This window comes from Plodia interpunctella, chromosome 11, assembly GCF_027563975.2.
Source record: "Plodia interpunctella isolate USDA-ARS_2022_Savannah chromosome 11, ilPloInte3.2, whole genome shotgun sequence".
In the NCBI taxonomy this organism is placed as follows: Eukaryota; Metazoa; Arthropoda; class Insecta; order Lepidoptera; family Pyralidae; genus Plodia; species Plodia interpunctella.
In genome coordinates this window covers 2481355-2507237 of record NC_071304.1, presented here as the reverse complement: position 1 = coordinate 2507237, position 25883 = coordinate 2481355, and the positions used below count along the sequence as shown (strand labels likewise).

General features: G+C 38.6%; 2 protein-coding genes and 1 long non-coding RNA gene across 7 annotated transcripts; 2 read left to right on the top strand and 1 right to left on the bottom strand.

Moving 5' to 3' along the window:
• The first annotated feature begins 50 nt into the window (after positions 1-50).
• LOC128673391 (zinc finger and SCAN domain-containing protein 12-like) lies at positions 51-13155 on the top strand. 4 transcript variants are annotated; one of them, XM_053751193.1, is made up of 13 exons: positions 51-210; positions 2434-2572; positions 4145-4277; positions 4591-4692; positions 4903-4992; positions 5541-5626; positions 6010-6135; positions 6696-6779; positions 7067-7223; positions 7769-8000; positions 8335-8501; positions 8757-8914; positions 9016-13155. In XM_053751193.1, exons 2-13 carry the CDS (start codon positions 2450-2452, stop codon positions 9175-9177), a joined length of 1620 nt encoding a protein of 539 aa, XP_053607168.1. In that variant the 5' UTR covers positions 51-210; positions 2434-2449; the 3' UTR covers positions 9178-13155. The 4 variants fall into 4 exon arrangements, with proteins under 4 accessions (XP_053607168.1, XP_053607170.1, XP_053607167.1 ...); XM_053751195.2 differs by lacking the exon at positions 51-210 and adding an exon at positions 325-612; XM_053751192.2 differs by lacking the exon at positions 51-210 and adding an exon at positions 1528-1739 and having other exon boundaries at positions 6034-6135.
• LOC135309807 (uncharacterized) lies at positions 12397-18181 on the bottom strand. The gene is made up of 2 exons (XR_010370018.1): positions 17799-18181; positions 12397-13381 (listed from the first exon to the last, which is right to left on the bottom strand). It is a non-coding gene; the product is annotated as an uncharacterized LOC135309807 (long non-coding RNA).
• On the top strand, positions 17985-25744 carry LOC128673393 (zinc finger protein 444-like). Of its 2 annotated transcripts, none has more exons than XM_053751197.1 (10): positions 17985-18088; positions 18973-19114; positions 19533-19673; positions 20152-20331; positions 20831-20980; positions 21421-21626; positions 21883-22054; positions 22481-22577; positions 23077-23270; positions 23894-25744. In XM_053751197.1, exons 2-10 carry the CDS (start codon positions 18982-18984, stop codon positions 24043-24045), a joined length of 1425 nt encoding a protein of 474 aa, XP_053607172.1. In that variant the 5' UTR covers positions 17985-18088; positions 18973-18981; the 3' UTR covers positions 24046-25744. The 2 variants fall into 2 exon arrangements, with proteins under 2 accessions (XP_053607172.1, XP_053607171.1); XM_053751196.2 differs by lacking the exon at positions 17985-18088 and adding an exon at positions 18286-18410.
• The last annotated feature ends 139 nt before the right edge of the window (positions 25745-25883 follow it).

The window sequence follows — 25883 nt, the reverse complement described above, 5'->3', positions numbered from 1 at the left end:
ATTAACCAATCTGATTGGTCGCAATGTGCGCCATCTGATGACAAAAATTATTACTATCTAAACAACAATGGCGGATTCCATTTTGTAAATGTGAAAAGAGAAGGGAAGGTGTAACGTTATCGTGGTGATTTATAAATTATGGAAATTTATAATTTCTTTTGATGTGTTGTTAAATCTATTTGGTGTAGATGTGGATATATAATTGGTCAGGTATGTGTTTTATTTATTGATTTGTTTACGTGCGTGTAATATCCATGACCTTATTTACTGAAGCGGTACTCCGTTTTACCGTTATATGGGCGCGTGGCGAGCTGAGTGCCGAGTCTGAGGCTCGAGAGTGCCGTGAGGGCCGCGTGCCACCCCTCCTCTCGCGATTTTCCTGGCGGTGGAGGAGAGGAAGGAGTCGGGTCGGGAGCGGGAGTGATTTGGTGTAAAATATATGGAGGGGATCTTGCACCTTGGTGGGGATGCGTCGCGACGCGCTTGATGACCGCTCAGCGGGGCAAAAGGACTGGTAGGGGTGAACAACCTTCATTGTCTGTCTGGTTGGATCCGCCTACGGCCATGTCTACCTTCGCAAATTTATGAATTAAATTTCTACTCCACATCTAGGTATTTATTGCCATAATACGTAATTGCGTAATGCAAAATATACGGCCATGTTTTGTTGGCACTCCTTTGTCTTGGCTCACATTGAACTTTTGTTCTAAAAGAGAGCACTATGATGCTGATGATATTATAGTTTATAAATATACAATATCTAGATTACTATAAAAATATCTTATAGCAACCTATTTCATGGTTATCATTTCATCAAAAGTTCTATTGGGCATTGCAAACACTAAGAGGTCAGCAGCATTTAGCTTGATGACCTCATTCCCAAACTTTCAGTTTGTTAGGAATTCCAAGGTGACGATGCAGTTAAATATTGCATTGTGTTTAAAATTTATGAATTCCTAATTTTTTTAAACATAATAATTATTTGATAAAAAAATCTTATTTTATTAGAAATCTTATCTTAGAATATGGTGTTTAAAAAAATAAACATCATATTGTAATAATTAATAATATAAAATATATATATATATTAGGGCATATAAGCTATTCCTAGGAATAGTCAATTACCAATAAAAAAAATAAAATAAGTCACATATATACAAATTCAATCCAAATAAGTTACATATAGCATAAGTTTCTTATATTTATTTAATATTTAATCAAATCATTAAATCCAAAATTAGTAAAAATTTGCCAATAATTTGCGCTCCATAAAGCAGTTACTCAACCAGCTCCATACAGCCACTGAACCACAACCACACTTCAGCGTGTGTCTTGTGAAAGTACACTAAAGAGAAAGTGAGAATCACGTTAGAGCACATACACACAGTCCAATTGTCTGGCAGTGTGTATAACCAGCTCGCCGGTTGACTATCTTGTCTGCATAAAAAACTTTCTTTAGCCTACTTTCTTATTAGTAGTTGCAGGCGATCATCTTGCCTCTCACTGAATTAATTTTAGTGCTGTGTAGTCTTTGGTGGTCGGCAGTAGTATGTGCCCTACCATTCTCCCAGTGTAGTCCCGAGAGGCGCGGTGGGGAAGGGAGACGTGGGGATACCGCGGGTGTTTCGTGAATGAGTTGAGTGGGACGATTTTTTTTATTTTCCTCCCGCCGCCGGCGCAGTGGAGGGTGTCACCATGTGCGACATGCAGAATATGCCCACAAGAGAGGATACCTCTTGGTATGCTATTTGGCATTTCTACCTGGTTGTTGGTGTTTTAAGTTTTCTCCACTTTCATTGCGATTGTTATGAGAGAAAATGCTTGAGTAGCATGGAGCTGTATGGCTACATTAAACATTGTTTTGTTATGTAATGAACCCTCTTCAAAGTTCATACATAACATAATAAATTAATTTTAATTAAATCTATATACAACTTTGACAACAAATATAAATATGGCTGTGGTCATTTTCATAGTTAGGATTTTATAAACATTATAAAAAACTATATTTGAGAACTTTTCTACTAGTTATCCTTATAGAAATAACAAGTTACATCCTACTTTCACTGTTGTGCAACAGTTGCTAAAAGAGGTTTAACAACTTTCCTTTGCCATTTATGGGAAAGTACCACCAATGTTATTATTACTTCAGCATGTACTTACCATAAAAAATAATTCTAAAGCCAAAATACACCTTTAGGGAATTAAAAATTATATAAGTCACAGGGAATTTTATTCTACATGGTTTATTTATTACAGAGCAGTAGAATAACTACAATTTTATCTGATCAAAATAATATCAAAGACCTTCTTAAAACAAAGATACCATTCAAATCTCAGTATTTTATTAAATTTAAAAAAAAATATAAAGCAAAAATGTTCCATCTAAAAGTATTATACAACCACATTAAAAGGCCACTGTCAAATCCACAGCGAAGAAGACACAGACATGAACTTTGCAGCATTCTCAACGGTGGGCACCGCTGGGACTCACTTTGTGACCACCAGTGGGCAGATGCCTGTCACCAAACTACAGCAAAATGTGTCAAACAATGGCACATCTCTCCCACAGGTAAAGTTTCTTTGTTTAAAATAACTTAAGCACATAAGAAATACAAAAAAGGTAAACAACTCCTCTCACAATGTTCATTGCCAGAATGAAGCAGTGATGGCCCAGTGGTTATTATTATTATTATTTCCTGGTTGGGGACCTCAGCGCAAACACTGGACGGGTGATCTGTCCTCTCTGCCATTCTGGGACCCATCACACCTTTCTTCAAAAAAAGGGCCTCGGGGAAATGGGTCAACAGTCTGGTTCACGGTGACCCCTTAACTCCCTTTTGCAGAAATAATTGCCCTAATGTTATGTCTTTGAGATCATCCTCAGATAAAGTATCTGAGCCCATGCATGATGTCTCTGGTGTTGAGTCGGTCCTGTGATGGTCCGGTGGTTAAGTCACCTGCAATCGAAAAGGTTCGAACCCTGCTCATGGCACATAATTTTGTATAACAATGTAGTTTTCACAGACCACCACTTGGTTCTAACACGTTACTTTGATAAATATTTTGCAAGTACCAAATAAAATATGTATGTGAACAAAATGAGGAAATAAATAGGAAATGTTACCTCTTTTGATATGTTCTGATGTGCTATAAAGTTTGATTGCTTTTGCATATATAACACAGGCAATAAAACTGTAGAAGCCACATGATATCGATAGATATTGCCATAAGTATACATGATGTGGTGACGTCACAAATAATATAGACAACCAATTACAATCATATCTTCTGGAATAAGACACATTTTGTTACTTTATATAAATACTGCTAGTGGGATTCTATTGGTCTGCTATCATCTTCTCTCATTTACACTATTTATAACCACCCCAATATCATAATAATTTCAGAAAAAATATAACAGTGCTTATTACCTATCTTTTGAATGAATCAAATTCTTGATTCTCTCCAATAAATGGCTGATAGAAGTATTGCTAAAACCACAATGTTATTGATATCAAATTAGCAATACAAGTGAAAGTGTGTGAAGGCGAATCTGAGAGCTGTATTGGGGCATAATTGAAGTCTCTGTTATTCCCAATTCTCATGGTGATTATGTTAATTACAGTATTTAGTAATGATTGATGACGATATTAGAAATTGAGAAAATTTTAGACAAGTGAATTCTTTATGATGTACCTAATTAAAATGAATTCTTTATGACGTACCTAATTAAAATGAATTCTTTATGACGTACCTAATTAAAATGAATGAAAAATGTGGTGCTTAATTATTTCAATTAGTTTGTATAATTTGATGGTAAAAGTCCCTTATGTAGTTATGAATGAAATGACTAATTGCCGAAAAAATATAGTCGTTCTTTCCCTTTGCTCTTTGCACATAAAACAAATTCATGGCGAGGGAAAGCGATAGCAAAAATTAAATTTTATATATTAGAAATTATTCTATTGGTGAAAACCGCATGATAATCCGTGCAGCAGTTTTTGATTATCGCGAACAGACGCGGCAATGGACATTATTTTGTAATATGTAAGGATAATAAAAAATAAAAACCCGTATCACATTGCTGGTGTCCATCGGTGTTTGCTTACCATCAGACATCTATAATCTATTAATTTTCCAGGTGGTGAGCATGGTAGGGGGTGTGGGGATGTCGGAGGGGGTGCAGTACGTGCGGGCGCTGGACGGCGGCGCCACGCTGCAGGCCGCGCCGCAGATCATCTCCGTGCCCATCGCCTTGCCTGGAGCCAAGCCAGGTGAGTATCTGTGATGAATACACGGACCAATTACATATTGAAAAGGACGTAGATTATATCGTTTCACAAAGTGTTTCCACCCTTCCAACCACTTCCCCACTCGTCTGCCGTCAAACGCGTATTTGCACACAATTTTTTTAGATAAATGACAATAAGGCCTCTTTGTTTTTGGTTCCTGGATGTACCGGCAGTAGACTTAACTTTAAGTAAATTTTTGACGTCAATAAATGATGTATACGCCCCTCCGGTTCAAATGATCAATCATATAGTTACGATTACGGCTGAATGGCTGAAAATAAATTAATGTTTGCAGGAGACCCTCAGCAAACCATACAGATCCAGGTTCTCAACCCGAACCTGACGCTGCAGCCGCAGCAGCAGAAGTATCAGATGCAAATACCGGGCTTCCAACAAGGTAAATAGAAAAAAAAGTCAAAAACTGTTTATATGTATATATGTAACTTGTATAGCAATGACGGAGTGACGTTACTATTTCAAAAAAATCATCTCTAACTTACTTCAATAGGAAGTAAAAATGGTGTCTATTCCTAGAAAAGGGGTGAATAGCGTAAATAAATAAAGTTTTGACACATTCAATGGTCATGTTAATTATACTTTATTGTAGGTGGAGCTGTACTCACAGTCGCGTATTCACCAGAAAACACCGACAATGGGGGAATCCAGCTTGTGCAACACAACGCCATGTCCACTGATGGTAAGAACATTTGACTTTTTTTTCTTAGATTTTTCTCAAAATTCCTCTTTCCAATTATACAAGGTTAGGTTATGATAGTTTCTTGCAAAATTGTCGCATATTTTCGCGTGTACCCGGATATTCGGTATTGTGACATCGAGAAGCCTGGTGTTCAGCGTAAAAAAGAAGCAAAAAATTCGGAAGATTTGGTTGTAATCAGCTGCTAAGACATGGTACGACAACACTTAAATATTATAGAAAGTGTTATACCTGTGAATATCGGGTGTCGGGATAAAAAGAACCTTATGTGTTAAGAACCCTATGTGTATCAAATTTCATGACAATCGGTCTAGTAGATAATGCGTGTACAAACAAACTTACTTTCGCATTTATAATATTAGTTGGGATTATGGCTGCTAGTATGTTATAAAACAGTACCATTGAGTTAGTATGCCATAACACAAGTCTCGAACTTACTTTGTCGCTAAATCAATCGTCTGTGGTTTATCCATATACATATTTATAATGAGATGTGACTATATAGCATTTCGTCTCTTCTTTCTTCTCAGGCCAGATACAACTACTGCTTCCCCAGGAGATGCAGGTGATGCAGCCCCAGCAGGCCAATGACAACAAGGAGTCAATACAACATCAGGTCAGACAGTTTATAAAAGGAAAATTCAGCCTAGAATGACAAACGAGTATATTATATTGTAGTGTTTTAAATTTCTGGACCTATATTTCTATCCTCACATATAGGACTGTTAAAAAAAATCAGTGGGGCACGGAAGGTTGCAGATGGTAATGATGACATGTGTCAAGATCGTAAATCTAATTCGCATACGAGAGTTACGCTGAGGGTGATATGTTGATCAAACCAGATATTCATATACGATTTTATTTCAGGCTCTAGAGCTTAAAATTTAATTGTAGGTTGCTTACATCCAATTATATTGCTCTTTACGAGCATGAGAAGTGAAAAAGTTATTTCTAACTGATAAATACACTTAATTAAAATTACTGTGTTTGTTCGTCCAGGTGTTCATCACGCCGAATCAACAGATTATCATCAACAGTCCGGACAGCAAACTGAACAACAACAACGTCAGCTCCAACATCACCAGTGTTGTTGTCAAAGAGGAGTGCGAGGATATGGACGAAGACGTGAGTTCTCTCTCTTTCACCTTCCCATGTTCACGGTTGTATTTGGGGCTGCGACGCCAAGCCGGAGTAAAAATATACTTTGAAATTTTGAAGTATGATTCTACAACTCACTGTCTGGCGTCAAGCCTTCCTTCGGAATGCGATTGTCGTCTTTTAGCTCCGCCGAAGCTAAGCGTCCCTTATTCGCCTCGTACGACATGGTCATGTACACAGGAGGCGGAGTGGTGCTGTTCCAAGGTGGAACTATAGGCCCCGAACATGTGAGTTACTTATCATGTTCTATTGACGAACAGCGGTGGTTAAGTGGTTGAGACGCTAGCCTGTGATTGAACAATCCCAGGTTCGAATTCTACTCGTGCAAGAAGAGTATGTATACCAATTTGACTCATGTTTCATGTATAGTAGTTTCCGTAGGCCATCAATCGAACCTGCTTTAAAACAAGTGATGGCTGTTTTTTTCTCGCTAGATTCGCGCCGTAAGTCAAAAGAATAAACAAACGTTTGTTCTTTTTGTTTGTTTGTTTTTTTTTTATTATCAAAATTAACATTATGTTTTATAGGATAACTCTCAGGAAGCGGAAGTGACGTGGGACTCGAGCGCGAATCAAGACCTCATCAAGTATCTCAACACACTGCCTGCTCAAGTGATTATACAATTTATTTCTTGTTTTTTGAGACATCTCAAGTAGCCTGAAAGGTGGCTGGCCATGCTTTTGGTCAGCCCGGGGCAGCCAAAGCAGGGATTATGAGATTTTCATTAAGATAAAAGAAGCTACAGGAGCTTCATCAAATCAAAATGATTACAGGAAAACCTATATATTCTATAAATTGTACGGAACCCTATGCACGCGAGCTCAACTCGCACTTGACCAGTTTTTTTTTTTAATTTTATCAACAAACAGTTGTGTAAAACGATCTGAATGTTACCCAGCAAACCCAAGCGCTGCCAGTGTCCCTGCAGCAGTTCCTGCGCCTCAACACGGCGGACAAGAAGCCGGAGCTGCAGAACACGGTGGTGCTGCAGGTGGAGCCCGAGCTGGAGCCCGACAGCAAGGACGAGGCCCTGGCCGCGGCTGTGCTGGGAGAAGGTAACTGGGGATTGTGTTGTCTAGCGTCCGGATGAACATCACTGGATAATCAATTTAAACTGTACAAAATTTGTTGTCTATACAGTATATAAAGTTCACAAGGTCTTCTTAAACAGAATCAATACTAATATTTAACATAATGTTTCCTACCATTCCATTTTCATCATTTGGGGAGATAAGCATAGGTTGCTTTTTGCCACTGACAATAGCTAGTATCTTTATGTAAATACTACATGTTGCCCGGAGCTTTGCTCCCGTGGGAATTTTGAGATGAAATTTAGCCCATAGCAATCAATTGCTATAGGTGCATACCTATAGCAATTGATTGCTATGGGCAATTGATTTCTAATGGTGAAATAATCTTTGAAATCGGTTCAATAGTTTTGGATATTACGCACCTCAAGCACACAAACTCGCAAACGCATATATAATAATATATAGTATATTACAGGTGTCAACTGTGGAATACCCCAAACACCATCCTCTTAAGTGCCATTTCTGAGTGTCCAAAATGTAATATGTCTAATTTAATTGAATAATTCCAGATGGCACGTTGAAAATAATTCAAAATAAGAAGAAGAAGAAGTACAAGAAGAAGCCCCCTCGTCCCGCCCGGCCGAAGCCAGGGCAAGTGGTGATCGCGACCGCGGAAGACGGCACCCCCATCTACTGCTGTCCGGAGTGCAGCATGGCGTACCCGGAGAAGGAGCAGCTGGAGATGCATCTCATTGTGCACAAGATCGAGAGGCGCTACATCTGCGGCATCTGTGGGGCCGGGTAAGGGGTTACATCTTTCTCTCTCTCACTCTCATGCTCGCGTCCATTAATGGTGACGGGCTCTCTCCATCTCTTTCGATCTCGCGTTGTGCTGTTATCGTTCTGATGACGTTCATTGTTTTATTTGGCTGAATAAAGACATGTTTTATCCTATCCTTAATCTGTACTTTTGTTACTCTCTCAAAATCAAAATATACTGGACGGATTGTTATGAAATTCGGTACACATTTAGAATATAATCTGGTATAACACATAGGGTACTTTAAATCGCGAAATTCCAAAGGGAGCGAAGCCCTACACGGCTAGTGTGTTTACAATCGTAATTTGTTTTCAGTTTGAAGCGCAAGGAGCACCTGGAGCGCCACAAGATGGGCCACAACCCGGAGCGGCCGTACGTGTGCGGCGTCTGCAACAAGGGCTTCAAGCGGCGCGAACACCTCAACCTGCACACCGTCATACACTCCGGCGTCAAGACAGAGATGTGCACCGAGTGCGGGAAGGGTATGTGCTGGGGTGACATCATTATGACTGTATAAAAGAGACTGCTAATATCGCGGTGTTTTGCGAAAAATGTTATACAATTTTTTTATTGGTTTGACGATTGACGTACGTCGATGTATGTCGAAACTCCATAGGAGAAGTATGTTTTTATTATCTGCCTGACAAACTGGGAAGAAGTAAAAATCGAAATAAATAACAGCCATATTAAAAAATAATTATTTAAGTGATAAAATGTCATTTTTTTAAAACATGCAGGCTTCTACCGCAAGGATCACCTGCGCAAGCACATGCGTTTCCATGAGAACAAGCGCGCGCGCGACGAGGCGGCGGGGGGGGCGGGGGACACACACGACAAGCCCGCACTCACCACCGCCACCAACCCCACCACCTTGCTGCCCGAGATAACTATACACGTGAGTATATATTACTAGCGACCCCTATGTGTTATTGTGTTTATCCTTAATGCGCCCGAAAAGAGTTTATCGCAATTAGACTAATACTAAATGACCTCTAGGTACCGACCAGCGCTAACGTGCAAGTCCCAGTGCAGATCAACATCCCGGAGCACGTGGTGACGTCACTGGCGCAGGCGCACGCGCACGCGCACGCGCACGCGCACGCGCACGCGAATGACTCGCACAAGCAGCTGGACGCGCTGCTGACGCACCACTCCTGACCGCAGGGTGTGCGTTCCGGCGTCAAGATAGAGTTCCAAGGTCACTGGAAATCTGACCAGGAGGACGATGAGTAACCACAGTTCAGTGTTCAGTCTTCTTGCAGTGAAGCGTTCCAAATTTAAGTGCAGTGTATTGAGAGTGTTAGAATGCTGACGCGTTTTGGTGCCTGATCATCTGACGAGATTTTAAAAAAAATCTGTCAATGTGTGGGTTTCGATTATTGGGAGTATCTTCTAGAACACTTGACGAAGCTGTTTAGTGCATGGAAATTGTATCTTGTTAAACAACTTCTTGTTTTCAACACATCATGTTATACAATACTTACTCAAGTAAAATCGAGTTTTATAGCTAAAAATAAGATTGATCATGTTATTGAGCTAAAATATAACATATCATATATCATTTCAAATTAAAAAAGCCAGTTTATTAATGTAATATAAAATTGAGCCAGGGGATGTTACCTTTTAGTCCCTATATTGTAAGTTATATATCGTAATTTGATAGTAGGTACCTTTTTTATCTAAAAGCTTGTTGTAGTATAATATAATGTAAATATTTTAACTTTTATATGAAATGAAAAATGTATTAAAAAAAGATTTCATTTTCATTGTTATTGCCAGTTTTATGTGACTATTTAGAATTAATTGTCATTTAATGTGTCACTGAAAAGAAGACTAGAAGTTTTGTCTCTGAAACGTTTTTAGAACGAGAGTGTGACATAATTGTATCACAAGTTATTATTATTTAATTGGTGAGAAAATTTATCTTTTCGGAATGTTACATTATTGTTTGTGCTATACAGACTTTAATTAAAATTCTCTTTTAAAGCCAATATCGCATTCCCTCACCATCCAATTTATATTTGTATGCCATTACTGCCAGAAAAAGATTATTCATGAGGAAATAATGGAACAAGGATTTTTATAATGATTTGAAAAAAAAAAAGGAAAAGTATTATCGAATTTAAACACTCTTTAGAGTACAGGGTATGATGATCGGAGAGTTGAGTATTTGTAGAAAGCAGTTAGGATGTAATGCAACTTCTAATGCAAAGTTTTCTTCGCTGGTTAGATACATAATTATTAGTGAAGTTTGTAGTATTAGCCAAATCATATAAGTTCATGTTAAAATTCATCAAATCTTCCACAGCTTTGTTGTATTACAGATACATTTTGGAAAATTGGATGTATCATATTAAACTGATTTTATTTTTATAGAAATTTTATTATGAATATATCCTGACGTTTAACCATATTCAAGCAGAATATAATTTGAGTAAAACCCATTGATAAAACCATGAGTTTCTCATTTGAACAAAAGTACATACAGACTTGTGCTTGGACAAATAAAATTAGGAGGCTTTATTTCATAATACAATCTATAAAAACATAGTTCAAATGGCAAAATGTTTCATGAGATATGTCAGAAATTGTATATAGTGAAATGTGATTTTTATCATTAATATGCCTTATTAAATTGTGTCTACCGTAGAGTATTTTTTTCTAATGCATGTAGTTTGTATTGTTTTATTAACAATAATGATAAGTTTATGTATAAGTCATTTGTATATAAATCCATATGCTGCACTACAGTGATTCCATATTCATGTAAATATCATTGTCACTGTGATATTTATATCATATTTTTCTCATAATTTTAACATTATAGAACATTATACAGGCTGATATTGGTAATTCCAATGGAAAAATATGTTACTTATTCATAAAAAATAAAACCTATTACCAGTTGGTCTCTTTCTGTCAATGTCAAGGCAATAGTTACTTTACTGGTTTTGTCTACAATTAGAGTGAGATAGGAACAAAAAATATGACAACTAAAGAAGGTTTCATTTTCTATGAACAAGACAGTTATTCTGTTATATTTATTGCATCATTACTTGTAGACCATAAGCAACTCCTACACAAGATATTAATATCGTCAGCTTTAATGTAGGTGTAAAGGTTTCCAATTATTTTTGTTGTATATAAGTTTTCACATCACTTTATTTATAGCACAGTTAAGAACAATGGTTTGCTGTGCAATACCTATTAATATTAAACCCCATCTTTTCTATTTAGGTCTTTAAACATTGTTGTAGCCATAGTCATCAAAATTCCGAACCTAATTTCTCTATAGTTTACAGTATATTTTTTTCAACAATTACTGTAAAGTTACAAAAGTCTACACTTTTATTTCAAGTATTTATTTTTTCATGTTAGTGTTACTATAAACATCATAGCACTTCTATTGCTGCGCTCCTACTCAGCAAAATAACATTCATTGTAAAATGAGCTTAGAAGCAACCACTATAGACATCTTTTACATTGACAAGACGAGAGCTGACAGCAAGGAGTGCACTAATTAGTTTTCATTGTAAAGTAAGTCTAATGAGGACACGCTATAGCTCACTTTTGAATGAGCGTCAAATTACTGGGTGGAAGCGGAGCAGTGGAAATGTGCTGTGACTTTAGTGTATTTAACGGGAATTGATTGGCACTTGTTTATAAGGATTTATGGTACAGAATTATGTATGGACAGAATTATGAAATCATAATGCTATTGCATTATACTTACATTAGCATGACTGTACTGTATTCAGATATCAATGTGGTGCTTCAAAACTTGTACGGTATTAAGTGCGGAAAGTCGCTGGAATGCTTCTGATGATAGGTTATTATATTACTTGTTTCTGTGGAATGTTTGCATAAGTTTTGACAATATTTATTATACTGAATTTCTGAGTCACGCGAAAAATCCTGGGGTGCCCTGATTTGTTTTCTCTTTCGTCGCTCGTACTAATATATTTCTTCACTCTTCGTTCAAACGGGTTAGCAATATCTTTGCGTTCAAAGAAAATAAGAGAATTTACCTTAGATCTCATCCATGTTTTTACGTAGTTTGGAACAGAGTATTAAACCTTTTTGTTGTTTGGTGCTTTCATAAAATATTTTTGCTTACGTTTTATTGGGAATTATGTAATATTGTACGTATTATACGAACTTTGTACTAATTTCTCGGTTTGTAGCCTTGTATGTAAATTGATTTTACAATTCTAATTGTAAATTACACCTTCAAAATATTTGGGAGAGGCAAATTGGAACCAAAAATGAGCGTAAGAATTGACAATTTATTTTAAGGTTCAATGTTTGATTAGGTATGTTTGTTTTCGTCATAGGAAGCGACGTATTAATCTCTTATATATTTTTTTCTTGAATACGTCACAGGAATCTTTGAAGATTGATTCTAGATTTTAGGTAGTTTGTTATATAGTATACGCCGAATTACTAGCGTGGAAAATTTTCAATATCTTGTACGCAAGATTCATGTAAATGTTCTGAGGAAACATAGGTGATTTTCAGGAAAATAAAACTCTGCATTATGGTGGATTGGTGGAACCAAAACGCAATGGTCAATTGACCGCCTAACCACAATGTGCAAGGTCTGTTTCCCAAATTTTTAATTTTTCCTGGGTTTTTATCCTTGAGTAGGAAACATTGCTAACAACGTAGCATTGTTTTTGGTTTGAAAAAACAAGATTTTTTTTTTCCAAATTCTAAACATTAACCAAGACCTGCCTGTGCCATGGGAAATATTCGCACTTATTTATTGTTAAAGCTAAAACCAGTTGAACGCTTATTAATTGTAACAACTAATAAGAAAATGACATTTTGGTTGAACTAAGGACAGAGTATGACAAGACTAATAACCAGTTTCCAAAGATATAAATAATTTGAAATAAATCATGTTACATTGAAATATTTTAAGTTCGCTTTTTCTATACAGTCCCCACGACACAGGTAAGGTAATTAATATTTTTTCCTTTTATTATTTATGTCAAGTTATTGTAAGATAGTTTAAATATGAGTTAGACAAGTGAGCTCCTCTCGGAGTTGTAAGTATAGACTTTTGTATGAAACCTTTTATTTATTAAGAGGATAATGAGATTATAAAATAAAATCACAGATTTTTCATATAAACTGTTTTAATTTCTTCCACCGTTATGTAGGTAACTAAATCTTTTGGAATCCAATACTGGAACTATTAATTTAGACAAATTAGTTATTTATGTTTGTCGTAAATAAAATTAGGCCTAAATAAGAAGGGGCTTTATAGCGACACCACGACTAGGAGAATAATCAAAGATGTTGTCCTCATGGCATGAATGGTGGTTTGGGATCCCTCTACGAAGATGTGTGGTTGTATCTGTTGAGGACACAAAATTCATGAACCAAAATAGATTATATTAGAGAGAGAGAAGATTGTATTTATAATATTTATTTATTTATTATTTATTTATTTATTCACCACCCTTACAGCTATTTTTACAGCATTAGCCTATAATAGCGTAACTAACTTAATTACATTAATTAAATAGGTACTTAAAAATCATTTGAGTCCTAAGTATAACTAATAACAAAAAGTGCAATTCTAGTGAATTCACCCAGTGAACAGGAAAATAAATCTATTCGGTCAGCTACTTGGTTAAGTGTGAGCAGTGCTTGTGCAAGCGGCCCCTTGTTGAACAAGTTAGTGCGCCCACGCGGCACGGCCAGCAGACGCGGGCGACGGCGACGCCACACGTACCTGTTTGGGACAAAAAAGCAAACGCACTCTAAGACCTGGCTATTTGTTAGCCTACCTCTCAGCAGCTTAAAAATATAGGATACCAGGTGCAATTCTCTACGAACTCGCAACTCGTTATATCCTACCATACCCAGTATAAATAATGTAGGGTACATTAGCGGATAGAAGGGATACACCGCATATTTCTTGAAATATAGGTATCTAACAAATTTATTTTGAATGCGCTCCAGCATTAGGCTATATTTTGCTTCATGCGGTGCCCATATAACTGCATTGCATTCGAGGTTACTCCTGACCAACGCATTATACAAAGCGATGATTGCTTTTATGTTATTGAACCCGTAGGACCTACGAAGTATAAATCCAAGATTTCTGTAAGCTTTCTTACAGACGCTAACAATGTGATCCCGAAACTGTAAATCTGCCGTGAATTTAACTCCCAAATCTTTTACTTCTGTGACCCTCTTTAAACTCATGTCACCAATTTTATAGTCGTGATAAATTGGTTGACGAACTCGAGTAAAAGTGATGGTAACGCATTTGGATAAATTAAAGTTCAGCTTGTTGGCTTCGCTCCATGAAAGCACATTATCTATATCATCCTGGAAACGCTCACAATCGTTAACATCCGTGATGGATCGATACATTTTCAGATCGTCTGCGAAGAGCAGGCAAGACGAGTCCCCCAGCACTTCCGGCAGGTCGTTGACCATTATGATAAATTCCAAGGGCCCAAGATTGCTGCCTTGGCTTACTCCTGATCTGACATAATACGAGTCCGACCTGAATCCAGCGCACTCCACATATTGCTGCCTGTCGCTCAAATAACTGGCTAGAAATTTCAGCAGATGTGGAGTACAGCCGACACCAGCCAGCTTCTTTAGGAGAACGTCGTTATCAACCGTGTCGAACGCCTTCCGAAAATCAAAGTAAGCCACGTCCACCTGCCCCCCACCATCTACTACCAGCGTAAGTTGCCTCATGTAGCAAAGCAAGTTACTGGTAGTACTGCGACCCGGCCGGAAACCATGCTGTGCGTCCGTCAGCTGCGCCTTTACCTGATCATATATGGCTGTTTGCAATGCGCTATCAAATGCTTTAGCTGGTGTTGAAAGCACTGCTACTGGTCTGAACCCATCCACGCTATGAGCAGCACCACCTTTTGGTACTGGAACCACTCGAGTTGTCTTCCATATATCTGGAAATGCCTCTTCCGCCAAGCACAGGTTGTAAATGTGTAGCAATGGTTCAGCCAATACCATGCGACAATCGCGAAAGACAAAAGCTGGAATACCATCAGGGCCAGCAGAACGCTTTGGCTTCAGCTTTGTGAGGGCCAGGAGCACATCGCTCAGTTGAAGCTGGTCGATATGCACCCGCGCAGCTCCATTTCTAGCACCCGCTTCCATTATTGCTGCGTCCACGTCAAGCTTCGGCCTAGCAGCACTGTACACCGATTGGAAAAACTCAGCGAATTCCGCAGCACACTGATGTCCCTCTACTTCTACCCCGTCTTTGTAAATTTTGGACCCACTTGAATTTTTATTTAATGATTTTAAATATTTCCAAAAAGACTTTGGATCTTCTATTAGGTGGTTTTGGACGCGGTCCTGATGGTCTTTATGAGCTTTCCTTATCATTGTTTTTAGACGCGCCCTACACTTAGCAAAAGAGTCGTAATCCTCCCGCGATTTAGTTAGCTTATAACGCCTGTGATACTTAGATTTTAATTTTATTTCTCGTATAATTTCACTATCGTACCATTCAGGGTAATTTAACCTTGAAAAATAATGGTGTCTTTTTTTTAATGGGACGCATTCACTAAAAACCATATTCAAAATATTATAAAAGTACGACACACTCGCTTCCACGCTATCCAAATCCCAGAGAGGTGACCAGTCTATGCATGTTAACTTACCGTACAGCAGGGGATAATCAGCCTTGGCGAAATTCCACTGAGGGTTTTCTGCACTCACATTGGCATCATTCCTATCGCGGTCCCAGTGCAGTCGCTGGTCCGCCGCCGCCGTCGCGCAAGCCGACAAAGTCACTGATATCTCAAGCGGGGGATGTAGCCGGTCAATGCGAACAAACGGCTCGGGAGCAGCACGCACGCCCACCAACTCTTCTCCCGCTGGAGTTAACACTAAATCTAACCGACGATTCATGCTATTATCTATTTTGTTTATCTGGGTGAATTCACAATATGTTAGAAAATACTCAAAGTAATTATTAGTATTCACAGAAGCAGAGTACAAGTTAAAGTCACCTATGACTAATAATCGCCTATTATATTTATCATAAAGTTTTTCTATTATATTAAATAATATTAAATAATCGGTGTCATTACTACCCGGCGGAATGTAAATAACACAACACAACAATAAAAACTTATCACCTATAAACACCTTGGCACAAACCAGTTCGAAAACCTGATTGTCTATTTTGACGTCATCCGGTATCGGTACACTACGCAAGTCGATATGCGGTGTGGCCACTAAAAACGCTCCGCCCTGCTTACGCCCGTCCGTTCGATCACAGCGGATGATTTTATAACCCGGAGGAATTAGTTCAGCATCTCTGATAGAATGGTTACAGCTTGTTTCAGTAATTGCTATTAAATCTGCACTTGAAGATGCTACCGCTGCACTAAACTCCTCTAACTTTGTCCTGAGTCCGCAGACATTTTGGTAATAGACTTCTATCAATTTATGGGGAGATTTTTTTCGCATCCTGCGTTTTGCGAAACCAAATCCATTCGCAGAATTCGACGTTGACAGGCCATACGTCCGATTGACACAATTTATCATAGTGGCTTTCAGGCACTCCTATTCTAAATGAAGCATAATCTCTTTCAGTCTTATGATTTATTTTCTCGACTTTTAGTGGGCATTCTTTACCACATATTTTTTTAACATATGCTTCTAAATTTTCTGTCGCTGTTTCCTTTTTTAATCGCCACACATGTAAATACTTTTTCCGTTCTGTTCCTTCTATATCTGTTGAGATCACACTCCCTCCTCTTTTAATTTCGCTATTAGAAAAACGATTTTTTCTTCTTACTTCCGTCCAGCTATTTTCCTCTTTCTTGTTTTCGGCGACTTCTACATCCTTCAACGTGCAGTCCAAACGTATAACTTCATTTTCTTGTTGGAGGGGCTTCGCCATCGCCGGTACGGTTGCTTGTTTCATGGCCCCACACGATGGTGCGACTACCTCCTGCACTTTTGTTTTTGTCACCGAAGCAAAAGATAATGGTTCTGATTTTTTATTCGATATTCCAATCTTCCCTTTGTTGCTATTCATACTACTAAAGCACGATTCCAGGTATTCATTTCTACTTTTTAGAACTTTTATTTCATCTTCCAACACTGTTACTTTCTTAGCTTCTTGAAACGCAATCGCAAAACTCCTACGTAACTCCTGCAATTCTGACTGATTTTTAACTAACTCATCCAATAGCTGCTTGTAAGCTGCTTCCTGATTGTCGAATCGAGTCATTATTTCTGCACGAAATTCACGCAATTCATCTGATATCTTGTTGTCGGTTTCCATGAGAGAAATATCGGCTTGAAGACGGTTTCCCCGCGCGGTGTTGACATTACAGCCGGGAGTGAAGGTCTGGTTCATGATGGTGTTTCGAACTGGAGTATTAGTATTGTCTTTCCTCGGGTTTAGACTCACACATTCCGGACACATCCACTGTTTCTTGTATTCCTCCGTTAGCGATTCAAATGTTGCAACTGACATCGCTAAGCATTTAAGATGAAATAATTTTCGGCATTTTTCCTTCGAGCACTCCATATACGATATGTCGTATAACACGGCGTCACAACCGCTGCATTTCGTCCCCATTTCATTGGATTCAACGTAACAGGTGCACTTGACAAATATTTTTAAGAATAAATATTGCACTGAGACAACATAAACACGTCCGTCTGTTACCGCGCGCGCGTAATATTATGTATTTAATATGAAGTATTTAATATTTTGAGACTGAAAATTTAAATTCGTAACTGAAAAATAGGCACTTAACCATGGGCTATATTTTCATATCAAAACCCAAACAACCTCCCCATACTGTTTCCCAATGAAGCCACCCTAAAGTTGCAATTTAGAAAAAAAAAAATACAAGTTTTCGCGAGACACGTGCTGCGGTGGCGAGCCCCCGTGCCCACTCCGCAGTCTTCGGCCTCCGCCAGCTCGCGCATGCGCCTTACACCGCGCATCTCTCTTCGCGCACTCCGCCATACATTACCCTACCATATTTCTTCTAAGAGGAGCTATTATAACGCTATGAAAAGGCACTACATCTGCTAAAACCAGGTGAGTATCATAGAATAGACTGTTTTCGATGGCTTTCTGCTGTCGGGAACCATCGAAGCGCGCGGGCAAGAGTTGTGGTGTGAGAGAGCGGGCCGGTAAAAATAGAGCGCTAGAAATGCATTGGGGTGAGGCAGAATGGCGGGGGTTGAGTGAGCGCCCTGTAGGGGCCGCACCCTTTGATTCACTTTGCCTGGCTCGCCACTCACACCTACCTGCCCCGGACTGGCCCACGTTTCCTTGCACGTTTTACTACGGCCGGTCTTCGTCATGTGGATCCAGACTGAACCACCATTGATGTTCTCCGAATTGCGTCATGATAAAAGTATGTAGTACTATAGTACTAAAAATGGAATTATACTCCCTACTTAATATTATAAATGCAAGTGTTTGAATCTTATATGTGCTAGATACCTATATGAATATGCACAATTTAATGGAAGGATTTAGATAGTGTAATTTATCCCGTAATAGCACGGGAACGAAGCTTCTAGTTGCGACTAGGTTTACAGAAAACGGCTCAAATTCCATCTACTGCTTTATGAAAGACAGAGAAGCAGCTGTGGTCAAGTCGCCTGTGAACCGAAAGGTCGTTCGTAGATCATCATACGCTTGTGACTTGATTTTCTTTTTACGATTTTTTTGTAAGTATTTTTGTATCGACCACCACTTGCTCTTGATCTTGAAGAAACCTTCATTCTAGACTGGTACGAAATGGAGAAGGCAATGGCAAACCACTCCATTAACATTGCCAATAAAGTTGTGTTATCACGGCCTTCAGCCAAGAGAAATACGACTACATGAAAATAAACACCTGTGGATTTATTTGTCTGAATAAATGATTTTCATAGCATCAATGTCTCAGTTATGTAAATCTCAATGTCCAGTAATCCACGATGAACTTCGCCCCGTTCACCGGTCACATACCCACCGCGGCTGCTATCCCCACTATCCACCAGTTCGCAGCCAAGTTCGGCTATGAAGGAACCAACAGCGGTGTGGTGCAGGAGACGCGGTACCAGAATGGCGGTAAGGATTTTTTACATGCTTATATTTAGTTTCACCTTTCCAATTTGCAAACTTATAATGAAATCTCGCAAGAGTTTCACTAACTTCCGTTTGTCCTGCACAGAGTTTAGATTTTTTAAGTAGCTTTGCGTACCTACCTATTTACGAAGTTTGGACAGTCCAACCTTCGAAAAACAATTAATAGTTCTTTATAATTATATGGTATTCTAGATGTTAACCGGGGCTTCGCTCCCGTGGGAATTATGAGATAAAATATAGGTAGCCTAATAGCATTCTCGGATAATGTAACTTTCTAATGGTGAAAAAAATTTTGAAATCGGTTCGGTAGTTTCAGAGATTACCTGCCTCAAACATACAAACAAATAATAGTATAGATGTAAAAAATAAAAAATAAAGAAATAAAAACGTCTACATACAGGTAACAACAGCACGGTACAGTTCGTGCCGGCGAGCAATGTTGTGGACGGAGTGAAGTTTCGCCAAGCTGAAAGCGTGGTGGTGGTCAGCTCCGCGCAGCCGGGGACCGTCACCTTGGCTGGCATCGCGCCTATTCACACAGGTATTTATATTACTACAATTTTTTTAACCAGACGTGTGCGAACATTTCAGTTCGGACAATAGTAATCAACAAGAACAGTCCGGATTTATTTTGTTGATTTATGAGATGTCTGTATACCTACATGCATAATATGTAGTACAATTGATATAAGCAAGCAAATTGGACATTATTGGTCAGGCAATGCCCAGTGTTATATATAAGCGTGTAACATTTTCGTCGGCTAGCTGTCGTAAACGTCGAATATGACCTTGCTGATCCTTATGCAAAACACTTATGTTAAAAGGGATCTTAAAGAAATTAGGGTTCGTATAAAATTAATAACAAAGGAAACCATAAACCAAATTATCCACTTAGCGAGTCGGCTCTGGCGTTAAAATTTATCAAATACCTCGTCAAAGCTTGGCCAACATTGTCACATTTGTCCATCCGGGAAAAACTAATTCTTTAATCGTTACTCTACTTTTCTAAACGCCCACAGTGAACACAGGCGTGAAATACCAGACGATATCGGCGTCATCTTCAGTGAACCTGAACAACATCCAGTACGGCGGGCAGGGCTACGTCCAGGAAGTGCAACTGAAGGAGCAGCGCAGCGACAAGCGGGAGTATCGAGAGGAGCTGCACCATGACCTCGTCACCGTCATGCAGCAGCACCAAGGTCAGTGACCCTGACAACCTAGAACAATCCATTTAGATATCTTCCACCAGCGACTGATCAAAAGTTCCATGCTCTCTTGTTACCATATCCCTACTATATATTATAAAACAAAGTCCTCTGCCGCTGTCTGTCTGTTCGCGATAAACTCAAAAACTACTGCACGGACTTTAATGCGGTTTTCGCCAATAGATAGTGTGGTTCCTGGGGAAAGTTTAGGTGTATGATTTATTATGTTTTTATCCGAGCGAAGCCGGGACGAGCCGCTAGTAATATAATAAATTGTGCTCTTTTACTTAGATAAAACCGACGAAGTCCGAGAAATATAGTCATGACAAGAATATCTTACTGCCAAAAAAGATTCTGAAAACAAAATTTGTCTGTAAAATATTGCATAGTCAAGTCCGCATATATTATACCTATATTACCTATTTTTTGCCATAAAGCTTATCTGTGTAGTTCATTATTAAAGCATCATTTTAAAAAAACATTCTCTGCTCAGTGACACAAGCGACTCCGCTGCAGCAAGGCACACAACAGTTGCTTGTGGTCCTACACGAGCCGAAGGAAGCCGCAGCTTTAGCGCGAGCCATCAAACAAGAGGGCAATCGACCCGAGCGCGCCGCCGCCACCGCTCCCGCCGAGTTTATCAGTAAGTTAACGATTAAAATTTATTTATCGACTGCCCCAAAATGAATGGCTGAAGTACTACTTACCGGCTGTGAAAATTTTGCTTACTGACTATGCTACAATTAGGCATTAAGAGCAGACCAAATATAAACTTGTATACAGCTACAAATGAATAATATGACATAAAGGTGAAAGTGGCTTATTGTGTTTTCCTATCAGAATGTAGGTGTCTTGGCAGATCCCCTTGCCCCACTCGTCTGCCTCAGCCCCAAATTTTTGTACTGACTGTGCCGTTTGCTTAATGTTGTCCGTGTCACCGGATTTGTTATCTGAAAAAAAAATCGGACAGAAAATCTGAGATGTTTGTCCCGTCTATCAAAAGTTGTTAAGAATTAAAAAAAAAGTCTGCTTAGATTTTTTTGTTTCAATACCATACATTTCTTTATTTTCGTGCGCTGCTAGGCATCGGCGATGTAACGGACAGTTCGACGTGGCAATCGCTCGGCGGGGGCGTGGCGGACTACCTCTCAGCATTGCCTCTGCCTCTGCATCATCTACTGAAGTACTCCACCCCAGTCACCGTAGAGGCCAAGAGGGAAGAACAACAACCTACCATTGTGACTGCTGTACCGTCTAACTCTCTACCACCTATACCCAATTTAACACCTGTGAGTACTTATTACTATCTATTGTGGCAGGCTTATCTATTGTGAAATAAGTTTCACGCTGTATTCTAAGACTAAGGGACAATTGGCAACAATAACATTCTCCAAGAGGATTGAGGACAGGCGGTCACCGGTCATAAATTCACAGAAAAATTTGGGCTTAATTTTCACGCCGACCATCAATCACAGCCCCATAACCGTTACATTTCAGAGCGCTAAGAATTCTTGCGTTTCAGTGACAAGAAATATTAAATTTCAGATATCAGCGAACGCTGTGAACAGCGTAGTTGTCCAGACAGCCGCCGTCGTCAACCAGCCGGCGAGCAACGTCAACGTCGTCGTCGCGCCAAAGAAGAAGAAGAAAAAGAAAACTGCCAGGGAGAAGAAGCCGCGCCCCAAACCAGGGGAGATACGGCTCACTACTGCTTTAGGTAGACACGTTTTACATCTCTAAATGTTGAAACCTTACTGATAATTACGGTATTCCACTCAACAAACTCTCTCATCCTCGCGTTTTGCTGGTTGTAGGTATTAGGCTCTGAGCCGGGCTACAAAGCCCAGGATTCACGTAAAAAATAACCATGAAATTTTGTTCGGCTGTGATTTTATGACCGGCCAGCCTAATGTCAAACCTCTTTGGGAATGGTATTGTTGCCTATCAGCTACAAACGCTATGTGCCTCTTAGTCACCTCATAAGAATTAGTGGAATACCGTCCTTAGTCGATAAATTTCTGTATGAAGATCTATTCAAATTAAATTCTAATTCAAAATCCTTTATTCCATTTAGGATGATATACACATTTATTGACTTCAAATGCGCAATTATGATTTTAATGTTATAATATTATTTTTCCAGATGGAAGCACCCTGTACTGCTGTCCAGAATGCCACATGGCTTATCCGGAACGCGGGCTTCTAGAACAGCATCTGGTCGGCCATACTATGGAGAGAAGGTACAAATATTGTATACATACATGCCCCCTCACCTGTCGCCGGTTGACTGTAAGAGCCTACATGGGATAAGTCCGCCGTTGAACATGTATCTATCTTGTATTAATTTTTGTATTTTTTTAATTAATACAAGAATATATTATAATTGATGTACTTACTTATTTTCGTGCAATGAAGTTATTACAAAAATACATATTTATATTGCCATTTGTATTGCCAACGTTATGAAATGGTATTTTCTAAACTTTACAGGAGAAAAGTATGTCGAGTCAGTCAAGGATGACTGACTTGACTGGCTTTTTATAAATTAACCCGACAATGACAGACTAGAGAAAAAAAAAATACTATCGTCAAGGTCATTGCCTTGACGAGACGAGGACCAAGTCGGACGACAATTGAGATATTACAAAAAAATAAAGCCTTTTATTATATACATGATACAGTACCATAAATCTACTATTTATTACGTTTGCTCATTTTTTTTGGCGTCTCTTTGTGCAGGTTCATCTGCGACATCTGCAACGCGGCGCTGAAGCGCAAGGACCACCTGACGCGGCACAAGCAGTCGCACAACCCCGAGCGGCCGCACGTCTGTTCCGTGTGCCTCAAGGCGTTCAAACGTAAGGAGCAGCTCACACTGCACTTCGTCATACACTCTGGGGAGAAGAGGCACGTCTGCAATGAGTGTGGGAAAGGTGAGGATATTGATACTCAATTTTTCAATATAAAAATATAGTGTAATATGGCCTAAAGGGGTTACCGTAAGGTAGGAACACTACGGACAAACTCGAGCTATCATCTGAGGACATTCAAAGAGAACTCGTCGTAGATTACTCTATAGATAGAGAAGTATGAAAGGTGATGGAGCATACCTTTGCCCATCAGTGTGACAACTGAAAATAGAAGTGCAGAACGTGAGAAACCTGTGAGAAACTTGTGCATCTTGTTGGTGGATTACATGCATGCGTAAAAAGACTGGTGGTAATTTGTTTCGCTACTGAAATATACTAACGCATTATTATAAATAATGATATATATACTTTTAAACTTATCTGTAACGCACATCATCCAGTACTACTAAAATGTATAAATTATATTTAAAAATTCAACTTAGGATATATCTGTGACGAGAAATCTGCTGAGAAAACAAAATTTTTTGTGCTATACCTGTTTATACTGAAATTAGCTATATTTATATTACTATTTCCTTAAAGTTTCCTCCTAATTATCCTTGGGCCTATACAAATCGACAAGGTCATCAAAATAAACTCTTTAATCAGATAAATAAAAATATTCATTAAAAAAATAAAACTTGTAGGATTCTACCGCAAAGACCACCTGCGCAAGCACACTCGCTCCCACATCGCGCGGCGCGTGAAGGCGGAGCTGTCGGGGGCGGGGGCTGGGGCTGGGGCGGGGGCGGTGGAGGGGGGCGGCCGCTCGCCCCTCGCCGACCACAACCCCTCCTGACCGACCGATGACAAAGCCGACCTCATCACGCTCATCGCCGCCGCCAAGGACACCTTCTGACTCGAGGACCAGGTATAACGTTGTTTAGAGATACTGTATTTAAGTAAATGGTTTTGTTAAAGATGTCACACATACTTTTAGACTAATAATGAGATGAAAAAGTTCTGGAATCGATCGGGAATTGAACCCACACCTCTATCCGGTATGTCCCGTCTATCCGAAACAGTTCCAGAATTTTTTCATCTCATTAGTATTTCCGAAAACGGTATTTATTTACTTTTAGAAAAATAAAAACATTTAAAAAAATATATGAGCGTTTTGTCCACGGCTGCGTTCAGCTCGCCGAATCCCATATCCGAAATTATTTTATCGGATGTCGGATCCGGTACAACAAATGAGTGGACAAACGATGTAAACCAGTCTAACACGCTCTCCCACGGCAATAATTCTGTTGCCGTTCATACTTTATGAACAAAATTTAAAATGTTTTTATTTTATTCCTTCTGTATCGTAATATGTCACAAGGTCAATCGACCAGAACACCTTGGTGGGGGACTTGTTCTGTCTTTGCGCAAAGTAAATTAATTTAAATAAAAAATATATTAAATTTCAAATTGTTATTCAAAATTGTTAGCGATCGGATATATTTATTTCTACTTATGCGTTTTTACTTGAAGGGATATTCTTTTGAGCCCGAATCAATCATCTCAATAGGGTAGTTGCCTATGTATAAAATATAATATATGTAAAATATATAACAAATGTATATTTAATTAGTCAATTTAATTTATAGTAACATATAATATTTTTTGTTCCTTTTTGACTCCAACATTTGTGACGTCACTTGTGCCATACAAGCCACATGGAAAAAATTAAAAATTATCTGATTTGACTTGATTGCAACCACCCCAATAGAATATTTATTCTATTAGATGTGATTTATATATATATATATACATTTACATTCAAACGAAGTTTGAATAAATAACAAACGATACGCATAATTGATTTCTTTTTTTGTAAAATTAGTAACATGTACAAAATTAAAATATTTAATTTTTATAAAAAAAATAATTTGGAATGAGGGCTCGGGGTAGTCCATTTCTTTGTTAATTTTAAGTAGTTTTAATATTTAAATTAAACCCTTCGTGATTGAAATGTACCTTTAGTAATGTAAAATGTTTATGCAATACCCATTAGATAGATGTTAAAATGTACTAAATATATGTTGTAAAATACAATTTTATAGTATAGCGACATGACATTATGTATTTTTCTAGTCGATCAAAATTGTATGGATTTTGATGTAAATTCTCTAAATAACTTTAGAATGAAGTACAAAGCAAACTCGAAGTTTTTTAAATAAATGCATGCGCACTCTGGCGGACACAAGACTGCTATAGCAGTGGTAACATTGAAACTTATTTTGTGTCTCATCGAGTATCCGTCAGTTTAAAATAGGCGAGTTCACTTTTGTTTCGATTTAATGTTCGGATGGACGCGCGACGTCTATGGCAGTTATGACAAACTTTTATCTCGTCGAGCGTCCGCGAATGTGTTAATACTCATATTTTTTTTGTTGTACCCTTTTTATTAATTTAGGTATTATTAAGAGTTGTAAGTACCTATATTGTTAAAGTTAATCATGATAGTGCTTCCGTTTACTTTTTTAAACTACGCTTATAATAAACATTGAATACTCACACGCGGGGCGTTTCATTTGTTCAACCTTTACAGCAGTTACCTTCTTGATTTTGAAGTACTTTAATGACGGATTGTAAATGACAGCGCAGCTGTGGCGTACGCTCGTAGCGACGATTAGGACCTTCCTATAAGTC